Below are 27194 nucleotides of genomic sequence, written 5' to 3'. Positions count from 1 at the left end.
GCTGTTGCAAGTTGTGAGTTCGACAAAATAAAAAGGAAAATGTAATCCCCGCATGAGAAAGTAATGAAAAATGGCAATGTTTCACAATCAGCTAAAAGTACTTAATCCAATTACTTCGGGCGACGTGGAACTTGGAAAGTTCGATTTGAATAGTGAAGTAATTAGGGTGCGTTATGAAAAACATGATTTACTTTAATTAGGCTCCTTTGAGCCGCGTTACGCGCTTCGAGTCTCCTCGCACCAATTAAACCTCCAGCCACCCCTTTTTTTTTTTTTTGTTGGCCCCATATATTGCTAGGCACCCAATTTGCTATTCGCAGCTCCGCTGAATGGCTTCCGCGTCAGCAGTCCTCCGCCTCGTCCTTTCATCCCTCCGCCGGCTCGATGTCAATGAACTTGGTAAACAATTTTTAATCACATGCCTCGACACCAACGCCCGACTTGACGCCGATGCCAAATTAAATTGAATAAATCTCGGCACGCCCACGCGCCGCCAGCTCAACGGTAATGAAGTTGTGCCTGCTGTTCCCCGAGTCAGCTGCTGCTGTCGATTTTGGAGGGCCAGGCACTTGGCTCTGCCAGTTTCCACTGTTTTCGCCACTCGGGTTTTCCCGCCATTTTTGTTTTCCTTCTCCCTTGGCAGCGAGGCAAACAAAGGGCTGCGTGAATTGTGCCACGGAGCCGAAGGACGAGCCACGAGTTCAAAGGGCGTCCTGCGTCAACACGCAATTGTTGACGAGTTGCCAAAAGATTTGCCTCGGATTTGTGCTGGGCCTTTGGGTGGGCAGCGCACAGCAGAGATGAGCCGCGTGCTGGGCACCAAGTTGGACTCCACCTGCGTGCATGTCCAGCGCGATCTGGACTCAAGGTTGCCTGCGGGCGTTTTGGTCTGTGGGCTCTGGGGCCCGGGGTCTGCGGTCTGGGCTGCGACCTATGGGCTTCGAGCTCTGGGCTATGTGCTCTGAGCTTCGAGATGTAGTCTCAAGGTTTCGGGCTCCGGACTGCAGGCTATTCGATCAAGGCTTGGGCTCCAGGCCCTAGAGTCTGGGCTGTGGACTCTATGCTCTGGGCCTTCAGCTCCCAGCGGCTGTGGGCTCTGGACTCTCGGCGGGGTCAATGGACGAGCGATTGCCCTCGCGCCACGTTGCGTTGCGTGTTACGTGTTGTTTTTAATTGGCAAAACAAACGTAATTAAAGCATTTAGCAGCCAGATTGAATAATGAGTAATCGCCAGCGAAGCCCCGACAGCTACAACACGGCGAAAGCCAGCGAAACGGCAATTAGTGGTCACTGTGAGTCCTGCGAGGAGCGATAACCAGAAGCAGAACACCCACCCACTGCCAGTTAAGTCCACCGCCCAACTGGAAAACGGACTAACGGGCTAACTGGCTTACTGGCTAACTGGCTAAATGAGTAACTGACTGACTGACATCGCTGGGGCGTTCTCGGCCAACCCTGCGTATGAGTGATATAATTGTAATTGGGAGAAACCATGGTGGCGTTACACTACACCGTGGCCCTTAAAATCTAAAAATTAAATTTAAATTATAAAACAAGTACCTTTCCTAATGCTAATGCATTTAACTGAAACATAGAATGCCAAAGGACAGCTGTCGGAATTTCCTGTCACTGCACTTACAGCTGACCCATCATCTTCAGCTGGGAAAAAATTTGATTATTATGGCTGCCAAGATTGCAGATGCAATCCGCTTTTTAGTGGCACAAAGGGCAAGTTCTTTGGAGAACTATTGCCTTGGGCAGTGGAATGGGATTTGGGGTGACTCGTACCATAATTAGTTGCCAATCGTCATGGCCTTGAAGTCATTGGCTCCACCACTTTGGCAGCCCCCCTTTTTCCAAATATAAGTGTAGATGATGGTGTACTTAAACGACCGAAATGTCGCCTTGATTTGAGGAAAATGGCTGGGAAATCCATTTACATTTTGGCTGCTCAACACGCTCGATTAACAATTCCAACAAAGCACAAATCCTGATCAGGAATGCACTGCCAAGGCTGCTCCTTTCGGGGCATTTGGAAAACTTTTGAATGCATTTCAATTATTTTGCATGTTCATCAGATATGCAAACTGGGATTCCAGCCCGGAACGGGGGCGATGCTCCCCACCGACGCGGGGAGCATCTCAAAAATGCCAGTCACCAGGCAAAAGTGCATTAAACAACTCAAGTTACGAAACATGACGATGGGGATGACGACGACGATGACTACGATGACTACGCCGAGGACGTTGACAATGCCAGCCCCGAACTCAGCTGAACTGAAGTGAACCTCGCAAAGGATATGCGATGGGCGACGGATGGATGGGTCGGATGAGTACGAGCGGTGGCAGTGGCAGTGGGAGTGAATGTGGGAGTGGGTGGGTTGGACTGCCACGGCATGAATGCCACCACACCACATCGCACACTATTGATTTAATCATTCAAACCAGAAGAAAAGGCCTCACTGACCTGAAATCGAACACCCTGTAGCTGCAAGTTATGGCATTATTAGCTAATCGAGCAACACATTGAAGGAACATATGGTTACTGGCTTTAAAAACTTGCTGCTATCGAATGTCGGTTTTGATAATTGCATATCAACTACAAACTATTCGAATATTATTTTCTATTCTTGGAATTGCGTTGTTATCTCATAACTCACCGAAGAAGGATGCCTTACAGAGGATATCGATGGAGGCTGGGCAGGGTTAAAGTCCACTCCCGGAACCCAAAACCCAGGGCACACTGCCCAGTAGCCCTACCAGGCCAGGACCCAGCAATGCCGAATGTGGAACATGCTGCGTCAAGGCATTTTTGTGGCCAAAGTCGCAAAGTCTGAGCCGAGCGAGCAGTGAACGTTGCAAAAACGGGTGACTGAGCGTAACTCAAGCGACAATGCACTATGGGGCATTTGGCCTGTTTTTTTTACAAAAATTAATAACTCCTAAACTATGGGAGATATTTGGATGAATTTTTTTTTATGTGTTACATATGCCCCCAGGAATATTTTGGAAAAGTGGGCGTGCCCCCAACTCCGCCCCAATTTTTTATTTTTATTTTTTTTTTTAATATTATATTTTTAAAGTTAATTTTTTATTTCAATATTGTATACAAATTCATAATCGTCTTCGTCTTTACAATCAATAGAGTCTGAAGAATCGGTGTCAGGTTCAAATTCGCAAGCTAACATTTGAAATTCAAATTTTGAATGACTTCTGGTGGAAGAGATAGTCGCTTATGTTTTCGAACGCGCCTCTTTATATTTATTGATGATATTATGGGATATTATTTATATTTGCCTTGGTTGGGTTCAAAAAAAGAATTTTAAGTATGTCTGCAAGATCCAACAGGCCGCGCTTCCGTGAAGCTAGCATTGCAGCTTGACCCAAAAGACGTTCGTTGTGGTTCTGCGCCCATACGAGTTCATCTACTTGCTGTCTTCGGCCACTCAAACTTTTAAAATAATATGAAGTTTTCGGGCATCCAGCTAATTTCCTTTCCTTTTTATTTTTCTCTTTTACCTTCAGGACTAGGTGATCTTCTAACCACTTTGAAAAAACTGTCATATATTTTTCGATTGCATTTTCTCCAATTTCGCAAAAGATTGACTGAAAACATTCGTTATTATTACTATTCGTTAATCGTTCATTAAAGTCTAGCTTGCTATCAGAAAAATGCCCACTAATAAAAGTGCAAAAAGAATTTTCCTTTTGACGAACACCCTTTTGCTTGCGCCACACTTCCAGCAGAGCAGCATTGGCAATCGAGATGTTGTTCCCTAAAAAATGAAATTTCTCAAAAAACCGCAAAAAACGCACATAGAGACTACCTGATATGAGTTAGGAATTGAACACACTACAACATGGATATAAACACATACTGAACAAATTTGAACAAATTTTTATAGCTCTATTCAAAGTTGAAATTTTTTTCTAACAGCTACATGTTGACACCACTTGCTAAATGTACAAATTGTTAGAAATATACGCACACAATAAACAATATATTAATATATATACATAATACAAACCTGAATATTGATTATCTATTTCAAATTTTACTCTTTTACGATCTTCTTTTAAAATTTTAACACTTTGAAAGTTAAGCTAAATTTTGCGCGTTTTGCAGCCACCTGGTATATGCTCGCAACAGCCGACTTTAACAGCTGTTATTATAACAGTACACTGTTAAAATTACTTTTGCCGGCTAAAACATAATAGTCTAACGTATTTCCAATGTATTAATACTAAAATACTTCAATTTTGCATACTTGTGAAAAACACATTTTTGCAAAAAAAACAGGCCAAATGCCCCATAGTGCAATGGCTTGGGGCTGGGGAGGATTGGCAGGAGCTCCAGGACCAGCACCACTAGGACAACCGGGCGGTGGGGCAGGACAACAATAAGCAGCAAAGGACAAGCAACAACAATAACTAACAAGAGCAATAACAACAGCCATCGGAAAAATGGGAATGTGGGGCGAAGGCGACACGGGTGACGGTGGATATGGCACGGCGCACAGAAATTCTTTTGAAAACTCTTTCACGGCAATTTCGCCAATCTTTTCCCTCTTCTCTATATATATATATATTTTTTGTTTTTTTTCTTTCTCTTTTGCCGCCCCTTATTACATGTCTCGAGCTCCACGGCAGGAGCATCCAATTAAGGGGCGTCCCAAGGATTCAGGAGCTAGTTTCCCAAGTGAGCAAACTGGAAAACTAGAAAAATAACATAATACGCTTAATATAATACTTTAATCAGGGTATCGTTGATTTTAAAGCAACGAGACTTGCGAACTCTTTAAGATCAAGTTGAAAATGTAACCTTCTATCGGAAAGGATGCAGTGCATGATTTGTTACATGACTACAAGATTAACTTGTCAGGATGTCATTTAGTCCGAGGTGCTAAAAACTCTTCATGAATATGGTCAGTTAGTCACTACCAAACTACTACTACAATGGTCCTTATGTTAAAAATCAAATAAGTCAAAAAGACCATTCATTGTACATAACATATATTTCACACGATATTTTGGATTAAATTATATATAGAAGGGTAAATGACTTTATAGCTTAAAATAGTAAAACGGAGTAGGCATATCGTTACTGATGTTGAGTATTTCAAGAGAGAAACCCCTTTGCTTGGCACAAATTCGAACTACTCTTACAACAATGAATTTTTATGAGTTTCTGCGCCCCATCACATATTTGTGTGGCGACCCTCGTGTCGCGAGCTTTGCCAATGACCTACTTACCAAAAAACGGCTGACTCGGCTCGGGGATGAAACTGGCGGAGGCGGAGGCGGAGGCGAAGGCAAGGAAAGCGAATGGCATAGGGAAGGCGGCGGAAGAGCGAGTCTGTCTGCTGAACCGAAGGAGGAGAACAGAGGACAATGCGATTGTTTGATCTGGATGGACGGGAACGTGGACCAGGACACATCGGAGGCATTTGGCCGATGCCAAAAGCTGAAAAGTCGCGACGCAAAGCAACAATAATTGGCGCAAGGTGGCCCAGTCAAGGAAAAACACGCAGCCACATGGATAGACAGACAAATAGAGAGACATACACTTAAGGCGGCTCACTGGGGCAAAAAAAGGACGTGGCAGGATGGCGGATGAAGGGGTCCTGAGTGACAGAGATGACAATCAACAAAAGGACCCTCACACACACACACACACACACTCGTGCACATACAACACATGCACTCACACATGGAAAAAATGACAGGAAGCAGCGACGCTAGCGCTGACTGCAACCGAAATCAAAATCAAAATGAGAATCGCAAAATGCAAAATGTAAAACGCCGCAAATTGCTTGTAGGCAACACGGACAACAACAACAACAACGACGACATCGCTGGCGACGGATGGCAAAATGGAAATAGAAGATGAGCGGAAAAGCTGAGCGGTACCACGATGAAAAGCGGTTACCCTAGACAAACCGAGCACTACTACTGAAACAAAGGGCATGGGACAACAAAATCCGCTTAATTTTATACATGTTTTAATACTATTTAAAAAAACAAAACGTTGATAATCGTTTCGGAACTTGGAATACAAAAGTTAATTACTTAAGAACCGAATAAATTATTGATATCTTAAACGTTTGGTTCAGTAATGCATACTTTTAAGAACTCATTACGATACTTTGTTAAATAAAAATAATTTTAAATTTAAAAAAAATTTTGTTTTAAAAAACCGAACCAAACCGAACTATTCTAAAATCGCATTCAAGCAAGTGAGTGAATTTTTGCTCTTCTTTTGTTGGCGGAATGGGGAAAAGGAAGGGGAAACTGCAGCGAGGTGGCGACCACATACACACACAAACAGAGACACACACACACAGGCACACTCACACACACAGTGACAGTGGAGAAAACAGGGTGAAGGACAATGCGTGCATAACGCTTATTGAAATAGTTCTCAAGTGAGTTCGACGCTGGCGTCGACGTCGTCCTCATCGTCAACGTGGGCTTGCCAAATGGGCCGAAAAGGGTGGCCCAACGGCGGCCGGGGAAGGGGATGGGGCTGGGTTGGCCCTTAAGGAGGGGGTCACATTGAGGGTGGTCTGTGCTAACTAGGAGGCTGCCATTTAATGCCGAGAACCGAGAGGCGAGTGGCGAGAGGCGAGAACCAAAACCAAAACCAGAACCGGTTGAGACAGCTGATATTTGCAGGCTGTGCCCGCCTGCAACTGTCTGGGTATTACACGACTGTCTCCCGCACATTTCCACTACCAATACCAACACCAACACCAACACCAGTACCAACACCAGGACCAGGACCACTACCACTAGCAGTACCTTTATCACTGCCACTACTTCCACTTTCTACTTTCCACTTGCGCCAGCCGCCTTTCGCTATATATCTGTTATATATCTGGGAACTGGGAACTGGTATCTGGTATCTGGCTGCCATTGCCGTGATTGTCAATACGCAATCCGTAATCCGGCGAAGGCTTAGGAAACCGAAAGAAGATAAGCAGCAGCTTACCAGCAGGACTGCTCCTGCCGCCTTCAGCTGCCAACTTTTCTGGGTGGCGGCCAAAGTGGGTGGTTATGGTTCTGATTCTCGTTCTGATTCTGAATCTGAGTCTGCAGCTGCGGCCAACGCCATCTCGTTGTGGTATTTATATTTGTTTTGATTTTATGCGCTGCTGGCTGAGGGCTGGCTGAGCAACCTGGCCCACATTGTTTGCCTTCGCCCCCATTCCTGGCTTACATCGCCAACAAAAAATCAAACAAAACAAAAAACAGCATTCATAGCCAGAAAAAAAACAACAAGGAACAGCAAACAAGCAGCTGCTGCAGCCATCCTGTTGATCAACCTCCTTGCACTAAAAGCTGGGAAATTTCAGCCCCACAATGTTCCCTCTGTTCGATTGAATGCCAACGAATTTCCCCGCTTTCAATCGGGCCGTTCAACTCGCTTTCAATCTCTATAAAAGGAGGTGCGCCAGGCAGTTCCAACTCAGTTGCTCGTGGGCAGTCGAACGGCATGGATGTGTCGCAGCAGCAACAGCAGCATCAGCAACAGCAGCAGAAGCAGTAGTTCTTGAACTGGCCAACAGTCCGCCAACCAGCAGCAACAGATCACACTGCCAAAGTCTTCTGTTTTTTTTTTCCATTTTTTTTTTATTTTTTTTCCTGGTTGCTGGAGGGCTTACAAAAAAGAATTAGAAATTCAAAGTGTGCTTAAAGTTTGAGTGGAGCTGCAATAATTGCATAGTACCGAACTTGTTAGTGGTATAAAAAATTAAAAAAAAAAATATAAGGATTTTTTCTAAAAAAGAGTGTCGAACAGTGCGTGAGTTTCAGTTTCATTGCCGACGAGAACGAGGGGATTAAAAGGCGAAGAAACTTTTTGGCGCACAAGAGTAGGCAACAGAAGCGCCAACTTTCCTTGCTGGGTGAGTCTGTGTGAGTGTTGATTTGCGTTGGTGTGTGTGCGTGGCAATGCCTTAAGCCCTTTGCCAAACTGCAACCGCTGAACGCATTTAAGTGCAGATTTATGTTTTGCCTCTCTCACACAGATCCTCCACTCCTCGTGCACCACCACCATCAAAGTCACCCACCGAGCAACACTGCCAATTAAAGTTGCCACAGCAGCTGCCACACACACACACAGCCACTGCCAAAAAAAAAACTAAAGTAGCTAAGGAAGACAGAAGAAGGAAAGACTTTGGCCAGCAGCTGAGTTATATTCACTAGTAGCGAATAAGTTTCCAAAGAGCCACTGCCACAGTAACAACTATAGACCAGCTTCAGCTACAGCAACACTACCAGCAACAACGACAACAACGACAACGACAACAACGACGGCGACAACAAAAACAGAGCTAGAGAAACAGCAACAACAACGTGTTGCTGCCACAAAACGCAGCAGCCGCAACGAGAGCGTCATCTCTGCCCTTCGCACGCCTCTGCGGGTAAGTTGACATTTCATTTTCATTTTGAGTGCATTTTCCCGCCAACGACGACAATCCTCCTTCACCGTTAGCCCCATGCCACGCCCCCTCTTCGAGGGCGTTCATGTGTGCGTGCTAGTGCCGTTCTTAGTAATTGTGCGTGTGTGTGTGTGTGTGTGTGTGCCGGGGTCAGCGCGTTATTACAAGTTATGTCCTGTGCCAGCAGCAACTCGTTGCTCGCAGCTCGATTCGGATTCAGAATCAACAACAACAATGGCCCTGGGGCGCCCTTTTTTCTCAGTTTCCAGTTCCCAGTTCCAGTTGAGCACCGAAAAACGAACCCAATCCACATACCCATCTCGAACCAAAGTGGCGGCAAAAGTCACGTTTTTCGAGTGGCAACACAACATTATTCAGATCCAAGTTTCCAAGTTTCCGCGACCAGTTCAAGCTGACAAGCTCACAGCTCACAGTTCGCTTAAAATGTGTGGGTCAAATGTTAAACGGGCAGCAGCGGCATCAGCTGGCAGCAGTTAACGGCGGTCCCCCGGGAAGCACCCATCGAAATATGGACTCGCAGTCGCCCGGGGACACGGAGAAAATGGATCAGGGAGCCATGGAATGTGTTGAAAACAAAACAAAAAAAAACCATTGGGGTAGATGAAAAAAATAAAATAAATAAATATATATATATCAATTCTATTCTGAGTGCACTTAATAACTATTTCAGTGCGACTTGCTGAAGTATCAAAGATGTAGAAGATGCAGCAGTAAATTTTGCTACATAATTATATTTCTACTTGATTGATTAAAGAAAAAATACTTATTAAATCAGTTTTTATCAATAGTTTCTTGAATTTGTGACATTTGTGCTTTTCCCGCTTGAAAAACTATGGCTCTCTAGACTCCACTTCGACATTAATACAGATATCCCAATGAGATCTCAATAGGCCGCTGACCCCCCAGTTTCTCCCCGTGGTTGTGCATATCCCTGCGACCTGCCAGGACACTAAGGACACACACTTTGCATGTTTATCTCGCTGTGGGTGGCAATCCCGGCGGAACGGCCATCGCCGTTAAGCAATTTCGATAACTGCCGAGCGACAACGTCAACTGGTCATGCCAATTTATGGCCAAACTTGCTGTGCCGTGCTGTGCATACAAATGTAAATTTAAATTGAAAATTAATCGGGCAGCGCAGGCGCTCAGTTATCAGAGATAAGTTTTCGATTAAAAACTCGTCACAAGAAATAGAAGTGCACGAAACAAAAAAAAATTGAGAGCAGTGAAGTTCGTGGAGTTCGAGAAGTTTCACTTTCGGTTGCCTTGGGGTTTTAATTAAAAGCTTAATTGGAGGGCGGAAAAAATTAAATAAAATGATTGCGTAATTAAAAGCAAACAAAGCCGAAAAAATGCCCGTCGCCAAAAGGTGGTCAGCAAACAGAAGCAGCAGCAGCGGCAGCAGTAGCAATGGCAACAGCAGGAGCGGCCATGCCCTGCCAAGGAAATTAAAAACTTAATGGTCAGAAAGGACACACATGGGAGGCTGTCAACGCTCAACGACTTCGGCCAACAAATGGGGGCAAGTTTATCGTGTCGTCGGCTCCAAGTGTGTGTGCACACTTCATGGGGCCAGGGAAGGTGATTAGGCGGCAGCTCCGCCAGATTGGGCAACTTTTCCGACGGGAGAGGTGCGCACAATGGTGCCGGAATAAACCAGCATAATCGAAGTGGGAAAAGTCTGATTTAAAATTAACAATGAATATAAATGAGCAGTGGGTGACAAGGCGTTATTAAGCAGTAAGGTTACACATGATTGAATTAGTCTCTAGTTCCAGATAATAACAATCAGATAACCATCAAAAGCAAGTGCTTAACATTATGAAGATATACATTTTATATATGCTTCAGCAATCTTTTAGACAGTGAATATATGATTTTTATGTGCCCTACTCTATCTTCCTGTTATACACGAAAAACACATATATTTTAAACACAATTTCCCCATTCGTACCCACTGTCCTGGGATTCTTGCCTTCTCCAGGATTCTGGGAATCTACTTAAACTTTGTCTTGAGTTGATTTCCTTTTACAGTTTGCTCATTCTTGTTGCTGGAAAAACTTAATTTGCTGTCTGCCCGAGTGTGGGTGTCCACATGAGTGCGACTGTATCTGTATCTGTATCTGTGTGCGTGTGCGTCTGTGTCTGTGTGTTGTATTCTGGCTGACAGGGCTTGTCCTGCTAGCTTGTCACTAGGGCCACATCATTTTGTGTGTAAATTAAAGACCCGGTAGTCCAGAACCGCCCAGAAAGTAGACAAACTGTCCACTCGCACACAACGACATATGGCTGCGCACACACACCGATACTCGCACACACACACACACTCGCATGCACACATGCAAGGATATTCATCTATGTCGCACATCGTTAAGCGCTGCCAGTTTGACTTAATTTGCGTTAAACTTTTTTGTTAAACATATCATTCGCCTGCCAGGCCCCGGCCGCAAATAGCAAATATAGAGGAAATGGGCGGCCCCCAAAAGAAAATAACCAAACGTGAAGCGGGAAATGTAAACAAAGGCATTAATCATGCCAGCACACATGCGGCAGCAGACAGGGATAGAGATAGATGGATCGCTGTGGAAAAAGGGATAGCGGAGAGATGGCGGGAAAGCGGGAAAAGCCCCAGCAGGTCCATTAAGCTACGCTTCGGTTTTGCCTTTTGCCTTGGCTTTCCCTGATTTTTTGTCCTGCGTTTCGGTGGGAGGATAAACAGGCCAAGTCACTCTCACATGGCCTTCCTACCATTCCCCGTCTGGCCACCACCATGTTTGTTTAAATGACAAACTGCTGTTTGTTAACCGAATAAAATGGAAAGCCAAGCAGAAACTACCGAAAAAAGAAACAAGCGTGAAGGGCAGCAGCAACGTAAAATGTGAAACAAATCCATGGAAGGGTAAGGGAGGATACGACCTGCCCACAACCGAACCGATCCGATCCGGGCTTCTATTTATTCGCCAGGCAAACTAAACCGCAATAACTGTAAGTGCTCGGCAAACAGCAGCAGCGAAGAGCTCGAAAACCAAAACCTAACAAGCGACAGTTGACAGTCGACACCCACACACCCACACACGCACATACCCAGAGGACACACCGGACCACACTGAGCCACCCTAGAGCCACCCTAGACCATGCCACCAACGAGGCAGTCGTGTGTGTCGGACTGGTCTGGCGAATTATTATGATAATCGCAGGCATAAATTATGCCTGAATCCGGCTTCAACCGAAAGTGAGACACCCACAGAATCCCGAACTCGGTGCAGGTGTCGCAGGTACAGTGAGCACTCTCGACAGGCGCCGTGCGTTTCTGGCTCGCAACTCCCCAGCTGCTCTTGCTTTCGATGGCTTTTATGTTGTGCCTTGGGGAAATTAAGTTTGTGTCATGTTTTGTGTCGCACCGCACTCACCGCACACCGCAGCTCGCAGCCAGGTGCTCGGTTCGAGTGCTCAGCTTTTCCCCACGCGCCCACAGTGCGTATGCGTGATATGCAAATATGCGGTGGTCCGCCGTCCAACGCCCACTGTGCAGCACCGCCGCCGCAAAAAGTGCTGCATACTTGCGGGCTGCAACCCGAGGCTAACAAAAACACGCCTTCGCCATTGCCGCCATTCCATCCTGACACAAAGCCATTAACGGGAGCGCGCTGTTTGCCCTTAAAGCTCACTTTTTGTTTTCTATATATATATGTATATCTGCCATTTTTTTACACTTTTCCCCAACTCTCTCGCTTGCTCTTCGCCGCTGACTCGGGGGCAATTTATCAAGTATTTTATACGAATTTCAGCTGCCTGTCAACGTTGATTTTAGCGCTTAGCCGCCGGCGTTTGGTGGGGAATTTGGTGGTAAAGGGGAAAGAGGGGCAGTGGCCCATGTGGGAGCGGCGAGGCGCAAATAAAACACACCTGTTGCCGCAGCCCACACGTCAATAATAATACACCAACACATATGCGCAAGCGACACAGACACATGCTCGCGTGTGTCCTGAGTGTCCTGTCGCATAATAAAACACCGCCTGGCGATGTTAGAAGATGGTGTGGTGTCTGGGGAGCAGACTTGTAACATTATAACTCAGCATTATTTCCACTCGTTCTTTCATGTGTCTACTCTTTGCAGATTCTGCAAGATGCAGCAGTATGCTAGGATTGCCAGGATCGCAACCAACTCTGCCCGGGCTTGTCACCGGCAAAGATTCTACGAACCCAATGCCGAAGTACGCTGGCAGCACTCCGAGCACTAAACAGGCTGAGCGGAGCCACTAGCACTCCCGATCCGATCAGGTGCGTCCCAGTCCATACAGTATATACTTGTATATAGATACATATATAGCGTATCCTGATTTCCCCCTGCCGTAGGCGCCCATTTTTATTTTCCCATTCACCGCCAACTTATTTACGGGCCGCAATTATTTCCAGCATTTTATTTTTACGTCTCTCTGGCAGTTGCTTTTCAATTTTTCGTTGATTTGTTTGTGCTGCGCGTCGGCAATCAAAGTCCCAATTGTAACGCCAACTGCCTCGCCCCATCCCGCCACGCCCCCTTATCTTTTTGTGCGTTCCTGTTAGTGTGTGTGTGTGTGTGCGTTTGAGTTTGTATTTGTGTTTCGTTTGCTCTTTGTTTTTATCGCACTGTGTACAAGTGAACGCTTCCGTTTCCGCTAGTCGCGTCACAGTCCGTTTGCCCATCCGACCGCCAGGCCACCCACTCTTCCTATTTAAATTACATGGCAATCGGCATGCCAAAGCCATTCATTCATGAGCCTGGCGGGTAGCACAAGCTGAGAAACTGAGAAACCCAGTAAGCGAGGGACTCGACTATTTTTACAGGCAATTTCTTTGGTGGGCTTGCAGGCGGGCGCTTTACTTACACAAATTAAACTCGATTCGCAGCGGCGGCAACAGCGGACGAACTATGATAACGAGGCTCTACAACACCGAAGAGGATCCCGCCTACTGCTCGTTCATCTGGGGCTCGAATCTCACCAGCAGCGTCGACGTCCTGGCTGCCAATGCCACGTCCGTCTTCAGCAGCGACCTGAGGGACGACTTCTATCGGGTGAGTGCGTTTTGGCCATTCAATAGTGCTGGCGGTGATTCCGGCCCGATTGTGTGCCCATTCTGGTCGGGAGCAGCTCGCTCGCACCTTGGGCCAGTTAGCGCCAGTCGTTGGCCTGGCCTTCGCAAAGGATGCCTGCTGCGCAGAAAAACTGTTGCCTACTTTCGGGCGCCGCGGGTAGTGCCATTCTCGAATGTTTTTAACCAAACACCAGGGCCAACTGGAGGGGAGTAGCTCATTTCAGGACACAGCAGGCCCAGCTGCATGGCCTCCACGGCCAGGACACCCAGTTGCCAGGCTCCCTTAACTCTTTAAAGTCGTGCTAAATCTTGACAAACAAAATTAGGTTTAAAAATAAACTCTTTATGTTGACTTGGCTGCTATAACTTTTTTTGACAGAGAGTTGTGAACATCAGAAGGCTACGCCTCGCTTGAAAAAAATTACGAATTCTTTTTAAATATAATTTAGAAACTTAAAATGTTTGGTCTGTACAAGCCATAAAACGGTGACAAATTCAAGTCATACATCAAGAAGTTAAGCATGTAAAAAGTTAATATGAAAAGTCATCAAAATTTGACACTTCGGAGTAATAAATCAATGTTTGGTATTTAAATGTATATAAAAATCGTATTGAAAATTGAAACAGATATGCATACGCTGTTTACAGTTTACAAAGCATTTTAATGGACAAATATATAGAAATTTTTTCTAAATTGCTTGAAATCTTTTTAGTGGATTTGATATACAACGACCGTTTCTCTTAATTTTTCGCCAAAGACTGAGAAATCATCTCATAACAAAGCGCAGCGCGTTTTCTTGTCAGTTTGCGAAGGCTAAAAGCCCTTCATCTCACTAATGCTGGGTACTAAAAGTTGACCTAGCTGGCTGACAGACAGCCAAAAGCTGCTTTGTTCGCAACTCTGGCTCAAGGCGAGCTGCTCGGCAAATGGGCGAATGCAAAAATAGAAAACAAAGCGTGGCACATTAGGGTGGTACATTAGGGTGGCGCACACATGTGGCAGCAAAGGAGCAAGTGACTCAGGAGCCAGAAGAATGCCGCATGCGAGGCATACGTGCGTATGCGGCTGTGTGAGTGTGTGTTTGTGTGCATAAAAAGTCACAAAATAAAAGTGTCAAGTTGACTATTGAATTTTTATCTGCGCCAGCCCATCCGAGTGCCAACAAAGCGAGCGAAGCCACAAAGAGATGATTTACGAGCTGTTCCCATTTCCATTCCCACACACCCACGCCCCGCGCACACAAACAGCACACAGCCGTACTTACACCCACTTGTTTACTATCCTTTCAGGATGTGGAGGATCCGCGGACGGAATCGCTGAGGGAATACTGCTATGGCCTGGTGCTGCCCATCATCTGCGCCATGGGCATCATAGGCAACGTGCTCAACCTGGTTGTGCTCACCAGGCGCAACATGCGTGGCACCGCCTACATTTACATGAGGGGTAAGTAGAAAAGCACACATATAGCAAGCACACATACATATGTCTATGTATGTATTTCCTTCAGAGAGTCCTCGACCACACCCACCCACAAAACGGGCAAGTTTCTTGTGCCAAAGGCGCAATCATATCGGCTGACAGAATTCCTATTAATCCGCAACCGCACACAAGCCAATATTCAAATATTTCCTAATTTGAGTGACGGATGCATTTGCGAACTCAATACTTGCGAATAACAATGTACACTTTCAGTTTTGCGCTCGTTGCGCAAACTGGCAGCCATCAATTGGAAGTCCTTTTCTTACACTAATTACTGCATTTATGACTGTGAACATTCACAGAAAATATTTCACACATCAACATCGAATGCGTAACTCAAAAATCCTTGTCGATAGACTCAGCATCAGCCTTTTGACAAGCAATTAAAAATGTTATTCATTTTCAACCAATAGGTAGAGAACAAAAGATTTGCATCAACCATATCAGCTTCGCAGCTAGAAATTCAATTTGTGCCAGAGGTGAAGTCCCTTAAAACTAGGCACTGCTGCTCTTCATTCTGCTGTTCTCACGTGTCCTCTTATTATTATTTAAACTTTCTGCATTTGATTAGACGATGAAAACACAATTACATTTACTCCAATGTGAGTGGTATCAATTTGGGATGTTAACTCGTTCATCAGCTAGCTGCATTGAATTTTGCTTGGCATTCTTGATTGCAATGATAAGTGATTTATTGAACAATGACCAGCACAAATGGCCGAACATGTCCATCAAATCTAAACAGTATCCATTTCCAATTAGTGCAGGCCCAAAAATGCAGCATAAATCCACTGCCTTGCAGAGTTGCAACACGGTAGCGTCAAATGAATTTAGGTTGCCTGTTGATTAGGCCGGAGGAATCCTTTTCGAAAAACAAAAAAAAATGAAATAGAAGATCTTTTCACTTTGCTGGGAAAATGAAGAACAACCTAAATACCATGCTCATTTCCCATTTCGAGTATGATTGGCGATAACCCATATTGGATTTTTGGCCAAAAAGAGACACACTCGTACGTCTTCGCCCACGCAAACCTTGGATTTCCTCAGCTTCATTGGCATTCCGGGTGATGTGGAGATGGCGATGGAAATGGGAAAGGAGGTGGAGCTAAAGATAGAGATGGAGATGGAGATGGAGGGCAGGGAATTGGGCTCGACTCTTGACTGATTGCCAAATTGAGTTTCGCTTTAGAACATATGTATTCCGTATTCCCCATCGCCATCGTCTATTGGCCATTGTGCGCCAGAATTTATTCATTAACCTCGCCGATTTCTGGCAAAATTGAAGCTGCCACAATGCGGCTAATATATGCGTACCGTCGTATTCGCACTCCCATCCGCATTTGTATTCGTATTCGTGTGTTTGTGTTCGTGTGGAGCTTCATTGAAAGTTATTTCATTAGATGAGACCGGTTAACCCCGTGGAAATTTATGCACAGCCACTAAGCCCCAACCACGCCCAGCCTCCAACTTTCTGCTGTATTAGACAGCATGTCAACTCTATTAGGCACTCGTTTGCTTTATGGCGCTTTAATTGATTAATGAGCTCCACTTCCGCCACTTTTGGGGCAGGCGGGAAAAAGGCAACTTTGTCAACGCCGCCACTTGCTGGTAATTTTTTAGCCTCGACTATCACTCATGTTGAACCTCCTTTTCCTACCCCTCTACCCATCCAAAAAAAAAAAAAAATGCTAAAGGAATGGATGCGAACAAGGAAAACAGAAACAGGCGACTCACTTTACTTGACATGGGGAAATTCCGCTCGAGCCGAAGCGAGAAATACCCTGGGTGAAAAGGATTGACCATACAAATTGGTGACCCCGATTGCAAAAGCAAATTTTGGTCAATCGAATTTTTGGTTTTAATAAAGGCTGTTAGTTTATGTTTATAACTTCCGCTGTTCTTTTGTATTGTATTCAAAAAGTTTAATACGGTGGTAACCCTGATTAATTCGTGTAGGTGACCTAACTATACTCGGGCAAGTTAAGTTATACTAATTAGTAGTATTTTTCCGATGTAAAAACCTGTAAACTAAATGCTAAAAACATCTGTTGTTATGCATTTCTGGTATCTGGTATGGCTGGATCTGAACAGTACATTTGGTGTCCCCGACATCTTCGTTAAAATTTTATATTCTTAGTGTTAGGAGTTAAGTTCCTTAAGCTTTTAAGATGCATACCTAAGTGGCAATAGGCAGTATCCTCGAGACTAGTACAGATTTATGTTTAGCTAAGAAATTCTGAACTTTTGATTAAAAACTGCTATCGTTCCTAGATCTGGATAGGCTACCTCGAGGCTCGTGCCCAATTACCGCCCGATAAATCTTCGACTTTATGACCTGCCATGGGCCAAAAGTGTGCGGCCGATCTGACTGGAATTTTAGTACCCCATAAAAGGGTATAGGTCGAGGGCGGGAGGATCCGGGACGTCTCGTCCCTGCAAAATGTGAAAATAAAATGTAAAATGCTTCAAATGTAATACGGATGCTATGGCAGCATAATTGATTGCCCTTTCGACTGCTGCCTCAGTCAACAAAAGTAGGGAAGTGGGGGCCGAAAAAGGACCAGAATCGTGCAGAAAGGGGGGAAAGTAGAGAAATGCAAAGCGAGACCCTTTGGCTGCTCACTGACTGAAATATCACCAGACTCGGCTCAGTTCTGCCGCTCAAGTGGCAGTAAATAAAAGTTGTGAGGAGCCTCGGCGGCATGAGTAATAATGACCGAAATCAGAGCACCATCACCACCACCGCCCAACGCGTTGCTCATTTTATTAAAATAACAAAAATATTTTGCCGCTCGCAGCCTTTTTACGATGCCGAACCGACTGGCGGCCCATTTGTTATTTGGCGGTCATTGCCACCAAATGGTGTCCTGTCGCTCTTCCTCGTCCTCGTTCTCGTCCTTGTCCGTTCCACTGGGGCAAGTCGTATGTCGTGTGTGTTTTGACCAGAGTTATGCAGCTGCGGATGGGCAAAAATGTTTTATTGCCAGCTGGGGAATGCCAAAGTGGCAAGAGGCAGATTGCCCGATCTTAGCTGTTTAAATAAATTTAAGAGAGAGATCTGGCACGAAGCACTCCATCACTGGTCCAGCGATCCGTTAAGCCATTGAGGGTCCTTCGAATGAAATGCCAGCGCTGACAAGGAAAACACTGGAGATTTGTATAATAATGTGGGGAAAGGGGCTGTGCCGAAATTTGGCACTGATGGGCAGGACACTTGTCAGGCTTGGCGCAAACAAAACTGACATTTATATTGATGTGTCCCTGTACCCAATTAGATGCCCATCATTATGAGAACAGGCTATCTCTGCTCGCTTGTCTTTCCCCCTTCAGTTTTGCGCTCGGGAAGTCATATATCGAACATTAGGCTCTGTTTGTGTGCAGAGCAATTTGGCGGGAAGTGGCAGCAGGAGGACGCACATGATATTAGTAATAATGTAATTATATGGTCATAAACAAAATAATAAATCAATAAACAACACACACGCACACGCAGGCGGCACACGAGTAAAAGTTATCAGGGGGAAAAAAAGAAGGAAAAATGGGAGGCAGAGCTCAGGAAGTGAAGAAAAGGGAACCGGAAAGGAAAGCCATTCATTTGGCCCCGCGACTCAAGTGCCGTTGTCTGCGTTCGCGAATGTGTGTTTGGTTGTGTGCGTGGCAGGACTTCCTGTAGCCACATGGACGGAAATGGCGCCATAATTATGCCATAAACCCAGCCATAAAGGACATTTTTATAGATGTGCCCGAGTTAATCCCTTTGTTGTTCCACTCGCTACCGCACCCAGCTCTCATGTCCTTTTTATCCGCACATCCTTTCAGCTTACTCCACCGCCGCCCTGCTGGCCATCGTGTTCGCCATTCCCTTCGGCATCCGCATGCTGGTCCACAAGGATCGAGGACAGTGGGAGGAGTTCGGCCCAGCCTTCTACACCGCCCACCTGGAGCTTTATCTGGGCAACGGCTGTTTGGGTGAGTCTCGGATTTTGGATTTGCAACAGGAGGAGCTTTCAAGGGTCGAAGCTACCCTAAAAGGTTCAAAGGTTGGACTCAGCTTTAAGTTCATCCGGATTTGGGAGACTATTTTCTTCTAAAAATATATATAAAACAACACGTTATGAAACTGTTTATGTACCATAAATGGATCGTAATTTGCTTGATTTAATGGAACAGATGTCAACAGTGCTTAAATTGTAGTAAAAAGCTATTTGTTTTAGGAGCTACACATATATTATTAGAATGGACTGATAAACATCTGTTAGAAGATAATATTGCATACATTTAGATACCCTTATAATTTCTAAGTTATAAACTTTATTCCGTTGGGACCATTTAATCTTTGAACTGATATCTGATATTTGATAATATTTACAAGGAATATTATCCCATTTGTACTCCTAGGTGTTGGCGTAATGATGTTACTAGTGCTGACCATTGAACGTTACGTGTCCGTATGCCATCCAGGATTTGCTCGACCCGTGATGGGACCACCTGGGTAAGTCACGTTGAAAGTCTGTAGACGGTCTACTTAACTAATCCTACCTAGCGTTGTGGTATTCCTCACCTGCTTGGCCACGGTAATCGTCTATCTACCGAGCATCTTTCGTGGCGAACTGATCAAATGCATCCTCGGATCGAGTGACGTATATGTGTATTTGCGACGCGACAACACCATCTACCAGCAGACCATCTTTTACCGCGTCTACAAGATCATGCTGGAGGTGATCTTCAAGCTGGTGCCCACGCTGGTTATCGGTGGCCTCAACATGCGCATCATGATGGTCTACAGGCGGACCTGCGAGCGCCGCCGCAAGATGGTGCTTAGTCGTCCGCATGCCCAGGGACATGGTCACGGACATGGGCACGGACATGGTCATGGACATGGACATGCACATGGACACGGCTATTTGAAGGACGACGATCCGCGAAAGTTCGCCGAGGAGCGGCGCTTGTTCCTGCTGCTCGGCAGCACATCGATTTTGTTCCTGGTCTGCGTCTCGCCGATGGCCATTCTCCACATGACGATCGCCTCGGAGGTCTATCCGAGCTTCCCCTTCCAGGTGTTCCGTGCCAGCGCCAATCTGCTGGAGCTGATCAACTACTCGCTGACCTTCTACATCTACTGCCTGTTCAGCGAGGATTTCCGCAACACCCTGGTGAGGACCATCAAGTGGCCCTGGTTGAAGGGCAAGTTCTGCCACCAGGCCGAGCACGAGGTGAGTGCCAGTCCACCGGCCACAGCCGGAACCGTAGCGGTAGCCGGAACCGGAACTGGCCACGTTTCTAATTTTCATCCGGCAATACCGGCGCTGACTCTCACACCCGCAGAACCCGACGAACGGCCCCGGTGTGCCAATGGCGTGCTTCACTAAGGTGGAAAGGGGCCATCAAAAGCACCACATAACTACCACCTCGGGCCTGGGACGATCGAGTAGCATTTAGCCAACGCCACCACCCAACAACAACACCACCACAACCCATCCGCTACTCGAGATCCGAACTCCGAACACCGAGAACCCTCCCAGCCCAGAGTAACCCCACTACCATCCAACTCCAAAACCGTCACCACCACTTCCACTAACCCCCCAGGTCGTCGAGGTTGAATGGTGTCCTTTCTCTCGCTTGAGATCCTGCGGCATTTGAACGTGTTCAAGTATCGACAAGCGAAAAGCGATATACGATAAACAACTAACGATTAACGATAATTGATATTCAGCGCCACGCATTGCGTATATAAGTGTCTGTGTGTGTTCCTTAAACATATATATTTAAATATATGGATAAACATTTTTTTTTGTAGCACTAGAATTAGGAACTTAAAAACCAAACTTAATCAAAAACGCATCCGTAATCGGTGAAACAATTGATATCGATAGGTAAAACCAGTTCGACTTTCGATCAACATTTGCGCCGAATGATTTCACCATATATAGCTTGCGGAATGTGTATGTCGCAGGATCGAGATCCTCAAGCCACACGTATAGATGCAGATATGATAGTTTCGTCAATGGATAGATTGCTTGCCATACTGATAACAAAAGAGCTCGTTTACTCTAGCATTAGATGCAGACAAAAAACAGGAACAGCGACAGGACAACAACAGACAGACATATAGACAGACAGGTGAGATGGAACAATAGCGAGAGAGAGAGAAAGAGAGAGAAAGAGTTTTACGATGATAATATGCAGACATACAATACTTATATATACACTTGCATATGCCTATATGTGAATGATATTTATGTAAACGACGTATTTATGTATACACGCGTAACTTTAAGCGAATATATTTATATATGCATATATGTATCTATTGATTATAGCATTTAAGTGCGCGCAAGAGGAATCCAGATTCCAACCCCGGCCCCAGATATAGATCCAGATCCAAATTGAGATCGAAGATGGATATCTGGCAACGTGCTGAGCCCTTTCGTCTGACGAAACTGTATTGAATTGTTGCGTGAATTGAGATTGAATTGTTAATGGTTAAGTTAATTAATTGTAGTCGCACTACGAATAGTTATATTTTTAATTCTAGTTATAATTCGAGGACTAAGTTATCTAGTTACATAGTACAATTCCCCCGCCCTTGGTTGTCAGTCTGAGAGGGGAGGTCTTGATACCTGACCCCTGACCCCTGGCCGAATGAACCCTTGCAGCACGCGTAGCTAACTTAACTAAATGTGTGTACCTAGTATTAAAACAAAGCAAAGCAACCGAAACTGTTCAGTGATGTCTATTTACCCAGCGCCCAAGGCTAAGCTATGGAATGCATTACAGTAATCTCACAAATATCGAAATGTATATCTATCTAACGATGGAGCAGGATTAGTTATGTCCTCAAGTACTGATGAGTAGCGACGATGGAGTGGGTCAGACCTTTCAAAATTCCAGAGGAGTTTCGAGATTACTAATCCAATTTGGCAGCGACTTCAGTGCATATATCCGGAAATAAATTCTGAACAACGGCAGTCGAGAACTCCTTTGAATTTCAAGTAACATGTGTATTGAATTCCGTCGAGGTATTTGACAAATATTCCGAAAAATGATGAAGTTATTTGCAAAAGATTTATCCAAAATTGTTGAAAAGAAAATCATGTAACGAAAATACTTTGGGCAAAAATCGAAAGTTAATGATTAAGTTAATATTCATTTAAAATGTGAGTAAGCAAATATTTTCCGATCTACAACCTAGTCGCTACAAAAGCAAACAATATACATACTTGCTAGGATATTGACGAATATCCCTGCATGAGGCAGCTAGTCAAAGGTGAATCATCACAGTGAATGAACGTAGATCCTTTTGTTTTCGTTTTCCAGAGCTCAGCTCAAAGCCAGGAGAGAAATTAATGTTTAGGAAATTAGATGCTCGAATTGAGAAAAAAAGAAGAAAATGATATATAAAGTATGAAATGTGAAACGTCAGGCAACTTGAGGCATTTAGGACACCAAAAACCCGGAAATCAGAACAGGCATCACGAAGGCAAACTAATATCCATAAATAGAGTCAGAACAGTGGAACGAAGGCAGATGGAGTTTAACGAATAAACCATTCAATGCAATGCATAACTTACCATAAACAGCATTCAAATACCCGATACGGATAAACAATTTTAATTGGTGTCAAAGTTCATTGAATAAAAATCTTTAGAAACGCATCTGCGCACTTTCATTTCGAATCGCTGGGGTTGAATGGAAAACAGAAGTGGGAGTAATATTTCCAAAAAAATCTTTATTACATAACTATTATTAACAGGAAAAAAAATAAAGTCGGTTTGCAGAGGCGTGGGAAAATGGAAGAGCAGCGCGATCATCACACAGCAGCAGGAATAATACCGAATGCGTCCTTAAAGCTAACCCTTAGACTAGTCTCAGTTCCCGGATTTCTCTCTCTCTCTCTCTAACTTTCTAGCTATCTCCCTTTCGCACTTTATCCTTGGGAATTCCGCTACCAAGGTCGCCACACCACCATTCGCTGCTGCACCAGCTCCGCCAACTGGCGCTGCCTCTGCCGCTTTCTCTCGAAGATCTGGTGGCGAATCTTCAGCAGGATGCTATCACGTGGCGCCTGCCCAGTTGCTCCATGGGACTTGGCGGGCGAGGATTGCTGCAGCTGCTCTATGAACTCCAAGTCCATCTCGTGCGGCGGCGCTGCGAAGTGCTGCTTTTCCGGCATCTGCTCCTGATCGTTATCCTGATCGATGGCCAGATTGCATTGGTAGTGCTGCAGTTTGAAACGCTGACGCTGATGGCGAAATTTTGGAAAAGAGTTCAATTAGATAATACGTTTTTCTTACTTATGCTAATAGAGTGATTTTCTGTCGTAATAATTTCAACTCTGCTTTTGTTTAACTTTTTAATACAAATGCCTTTCAAATGAAGTCTAACTTTTACAGTCTTAAATTGAAATTGTGGTTTGTTTATATGTGTAATATAGTTTATTGTTTTCTTTTTTTGGTTTAAAAGGTTTAATAAATTGGAACCTCTTCATTGAAGTAAAATATATATTTAAATATGAATTTAAACTGTTGTTTAGTTTATATAATCTTTTTGTTTAATAAGATCCACAATGATCATTATATGTTGAATTTGCCACACTCACCTTTTTTCGCGCCGCATTCTCGGCTAGAAATCTGCACAGCTGCTGCAATTGCTGCTCGGCCAACTCCTCTTTATCCTTGTCGATGTGATTCTGGACCTGGTTTTGATCCTGATCCGGCTCCTGGTCTCGCTCCCGATCCCGATCCCGCTCCTCCACCATGTGATCCTCCAGGCGGCGCTGCTGCTGGCGCTGTTTGATGGCCGCCTGCACCTTGCACCTGGTGGCCGAGCTCAGGCTGAGATCCATGCTGCGTTGCTGCTTTAGTATCTTGTAGATGACGCCCATCGAGGTTGGTGGCTCTGCGCTGCTGTGGGTCCTGCGATATCTCCGATCTATATATTCCCGATATGCGAGCGCGTCGAGCTGCGGCGGAAGACTGTTTCGAACCACTCGTCCACCACGTCTTTATATGTGCTCTCTGCGGGTTTGTTTTGGAGATCGACTCTTTGTAGGATTAAAAATAAAACATAACTCGTGGGCCCATGTGTTACTGGTTGTGTTTTTGGATTGTTCGTTTGCTGGTGCGGCACATTGCGCGCCAAACTCGAAACTCCCGCTTTATGGGACATTGCTCAAGTGGAGTCGATTCTATTTTCTGCTCTCATTACAATGCCTTTTAGCAGCCCAACACAGAACACATGTGGCAGCACCAGCGCCGCACAATCGCCCCAAAAATAGACCCTCTCACACAGCTGCAACACTTTCGCTGCTGCACCGACCGCTGCCACATGCAACATCCAGCGGCATCACCAGCGGCGCATGTGGCCGTCGAGCAGTCAAAGTCCCATTTCCATATCCATTCCGAAATCCGAAATCCGGGTCCTGCTCCTTCTGCTCCGTCATACATCCATTCCCAAATCTCGAACCGAATTTTTCCCGTGGCAGTTTGCTGCGAGAAACCGCATGTTTCGGCGCCTGTTTGCGGATTGACAGGGTAGCAGGGGTATACTATACCTATCAGCTAGCATGGCACGATGTTAAGTACTTAGATTGGGTTTCCTTTTTGAATATCTTTTGAAAATCATTATTTGAAATTAAATAGTTCGATTATATACTTAAAAATGTTCTAGATTTCTTGGTACTTAAATATTGGTATCATATAAACATAAATAAATCAATATAATATAAATAATATAATTTTAGTAATATAAATAAATAGTATATAAATAAATAAACGGCTTTTATTTTTTAAGTGTTATAAAAATATTTATTATAATGAACGATTCGTGTTCTTACGCTATCGACTTCTTACTAGGATAAAAAATGTAATATGAAATACTATGTGGCTAAAATTGTGTAGTTTATAATACTGAATCTAGTGGCTTCATCTAGAAATTCCCAGAGTACAGGGTACTCTGCGATCGGGAAACTCTGCGAATGCATCATCGTGTCGAGCGTCATAATCGTAGTGCCGCAAGATGGGATCCGATCGGATTGGATTGGATCGGATTGGATCGGATCGGCGACGGGATGCATGTTATAAATAGCGCCTGGGAAAAAACACTTTGCAGCGGCGACTCATCTGTGTGTGTGTGTCTGTGTCACGGCATGCACTTGAACTCTGCATTCACATGTTGTGTGTGCAATGCAACCCACTCGCTCCCTCTCCCTCTGGCAGCGCAGCGCTCTCGCTCGCACCGCGGTACTCGTACCACCGCATGCCTAACGTTCCTGCGCCTGGCCCTTCACGTACATACATATATATATATGTATATATATCAGCGTATATTATTGTGGGTCTCTCTGCTATTTTATTTGGACTTCAAGATGTTTCAGAGTGCACTTCAAGTGCGTTACAATTTGCGTCTATTTTTGGACGCTTGGGAATATCTCGGTGAATATACATATCTGGTTTTTGTGGAGGGGGGAAGAGGGAGTGGAGCGTACAAAATGCGCAGATAACGGGGATTTTTATAATGTAAATCATTGCCGACAACCCCATCCACATCGCTGCAAGATGCAAGATGGGCCATAATTGAAACATTTTTAATGAGCGACTTTATAGGCGTTTCGGCCCATCGTCCACGGAATTAGAATCCGCCGATGGGGGAAAGCAATGCCTGATTGTCGCACTGATAACAGTGCACAGTGGGCCACATCTGTTGAGGAACCAAAAAAAGAGCCAATGATACAGTTACTTTGTGTAACAAAATTAAATAATTATTATTTATTTGATGTTATTATAGATGAATTGTATAAATGTATGTATATATGATGTTTTTTTATATTAATTTAATACTTTTTCTGAACTATTTTGTAGATAATATAAACGCAGATACATGTTAGAGTTAAATTTTATTTTATACATTTTCACCTTTATGATCACATCCAATACTCACTGTTTTCTGCCTACTGTGCCTCCGAAGATCCCTTTTTGAGAGCGCCTGACTTGCGCGTGTGCGACTTCCCTGCTCCTCCTTAAGTGCGCATGTTCTTGAATTTCAGATGAGAATATATGTTCGTAAGTCCCATTAGCCGAGGATTGCGGACTAAAACGTCTGTTACAAATGTAATTTCGATATCCCAGTTCCACTCGGGAAAGAAATTGAAGCCCTTCACTTGACTCTCAGATCGCTGGGCTTCTCTTGCCCGCTTATCTGTCGTCTGGGCCGCGGGGACAACCCTTGGAGTGACAATTAGCTGTTGGCCTGGGAAAACATTTCCCACAACTCGGTTCGGTTGGGGGAGCCTACATACATACGTGACATGGTAGAGGGATCTTTCGTAGAAGCGAAGCCAACAAGTGCAGGTCCCTGAGAGGGTAATAAAAATATGTCTCCCTATCGCTTGGCTTGTCCCGGGCTAATCGATACTCGATACGATCCATAATTTATGTGCGATGCGTCTATTTCTGGACTTCCGCCACTCTCCTATCGCTTGAGGTCTTCGAAAGCTGAAAGTTTTGGCTGAAAGATCTGGCCCTGGAATCCCAGCCAGCCGTAATCCCTGTGACCCACTGATGCCAACGCATCGTTGGGCGCGAAATGTGGAAGAGTTGTCAATGCCACGCGGTGCGGCCCCCCGAAGAGCGCGCCAATTTTCACCGCCCGACGTCCCACCAACACGCATAATTTCCCACGCTCCCGGCGGGAAGTTTTGGAATGGGCGGGGAATGGGGGCTGCGGAGCAGGGGGATCCACGAGGGGGAAGCCCTGACAAGTTGTCAGCGGGGCTGTTAATGAGCTGCGTGTGTTGAGTGAAAACGTGATGAATCTACACTGCCTCGGCCCACTTGTGCCTGCCCAGAAACGTGTAAGTAATCCCCGAGTTCTCAAAGATCAGCGGGGATCAAAACAAGATCTTAGATCCAAGTCATAGAACGCTTAGCATAATAGCTTACCTACTTGAGGGGAAATCTTAAAAGCAATCATACCTCTAGGATAAATCGTTAAAAATGTTTTACAGTCTTATAGGGTAAATTAAATAGATTCATTCATCCCATTTAGTAAAATAAATATTTTGCGTAAATTATTGCAATTTTGTAGACTTTTATGTAAGTTATACTTCCTGAACCACCCACTGTATTATAGATCTAAGTAAAATTGACTTTACAACGGAGATAGAGAGTATAATCT

The 27194-nt window shown here is 44.8% G+C and overlaps 2 protein-coding genes across 4 annotated transcripts; one reads left to right on the top strand and one right to left on the bottom strand.

Annotated features, from left to right (window-relative positions):
• The first annotated feature begins 8340 nt into the window (after positions 1 to 8340).
• LOC117148287 (probable G-protein coupled receptor B0563.6) lies at positions 8341 to 22634 on the top strand. Of its 3 annotated transcripts, XM_033315609.1 has the most exons (8): positions 8341 to 8425; positions 12582 to 12745; positions 13355 to 13520; positions 14831 to 14984; positions 18840 to 18989; positions 19419 to 19512; positions 19564 to 20233; positions 20346 to 22634. In XM_033315609.1, exons 3-8 carry the CDS (start codon positions 13377 to 13379, stop codon positions 20457 to 20459), a joined length of 1326 nt encoding a protein of 441 aa, XP_033171500.1. In that variant the 5' UTR covers positions 8341 to 8425; positions 12582 to 12745; positions 13355 to 13376; the 3' UTR covers positions 20460 to 22634. The 3 variants fall into 3 exon arrangements, with proteins under 3 accessions (XP_033171500.1, XP_033171498.1, XP_033171499.1); XM_033315607.1 differs by having other exon boundaries at positions 19564 to 22634; XM_033315608.1 differs by lacking the exon at positions 12582 to 12745 and having other exon boundaries at positions 8402 to 8425; positions 19564 to 22634.
• A 95-nt stretch (positions 22635 to 22729) lies between these two features.
• LOC117147267 (transcription factor TBF1) lies at positions 22730 to 24013 on the bottom strand. Its single transcript, XM_033314091.1, has 2 exons — positions 23620 to 24013; positions 22730 to 23262 (listed from the first exon to the last, which is right to left on the bottom strand). Exons 1-2 carry the CDS (start codon positions 23902 to 23904, stop codon positions 22966 to 22968), a joined length of 582 nt encoding a protein of 193 aa, XP_033169982.1. The 5' UTR covers positions 23905 to 24013; the 3' UTR covers positions 22730 to 22965.
• Positions 24014 to 27194: the final 3181 nt, after the last annotated feature.

The sequence above is a fragment of the Drosophila mauritiana genome, chromosome X, assembly GCF_004382145.1.
Source record: "Drosophila mauritiana strain mau12 chromosome X, ASM438214v1, whole genome shotgun sequence".
Taxonomy (NCBI): domain Eukaryota; kingdom Metazoa; phylum Arthropoda; class Insecta; order Diptera; family Drosophilidae; genus Drosophila; species Drosophila mauritiana.
The sequence above is the reverse complement of the archived record's forward strand: the minus strand, read 5'-3'. Positions and strand labels throughout refer to the sequence as shown.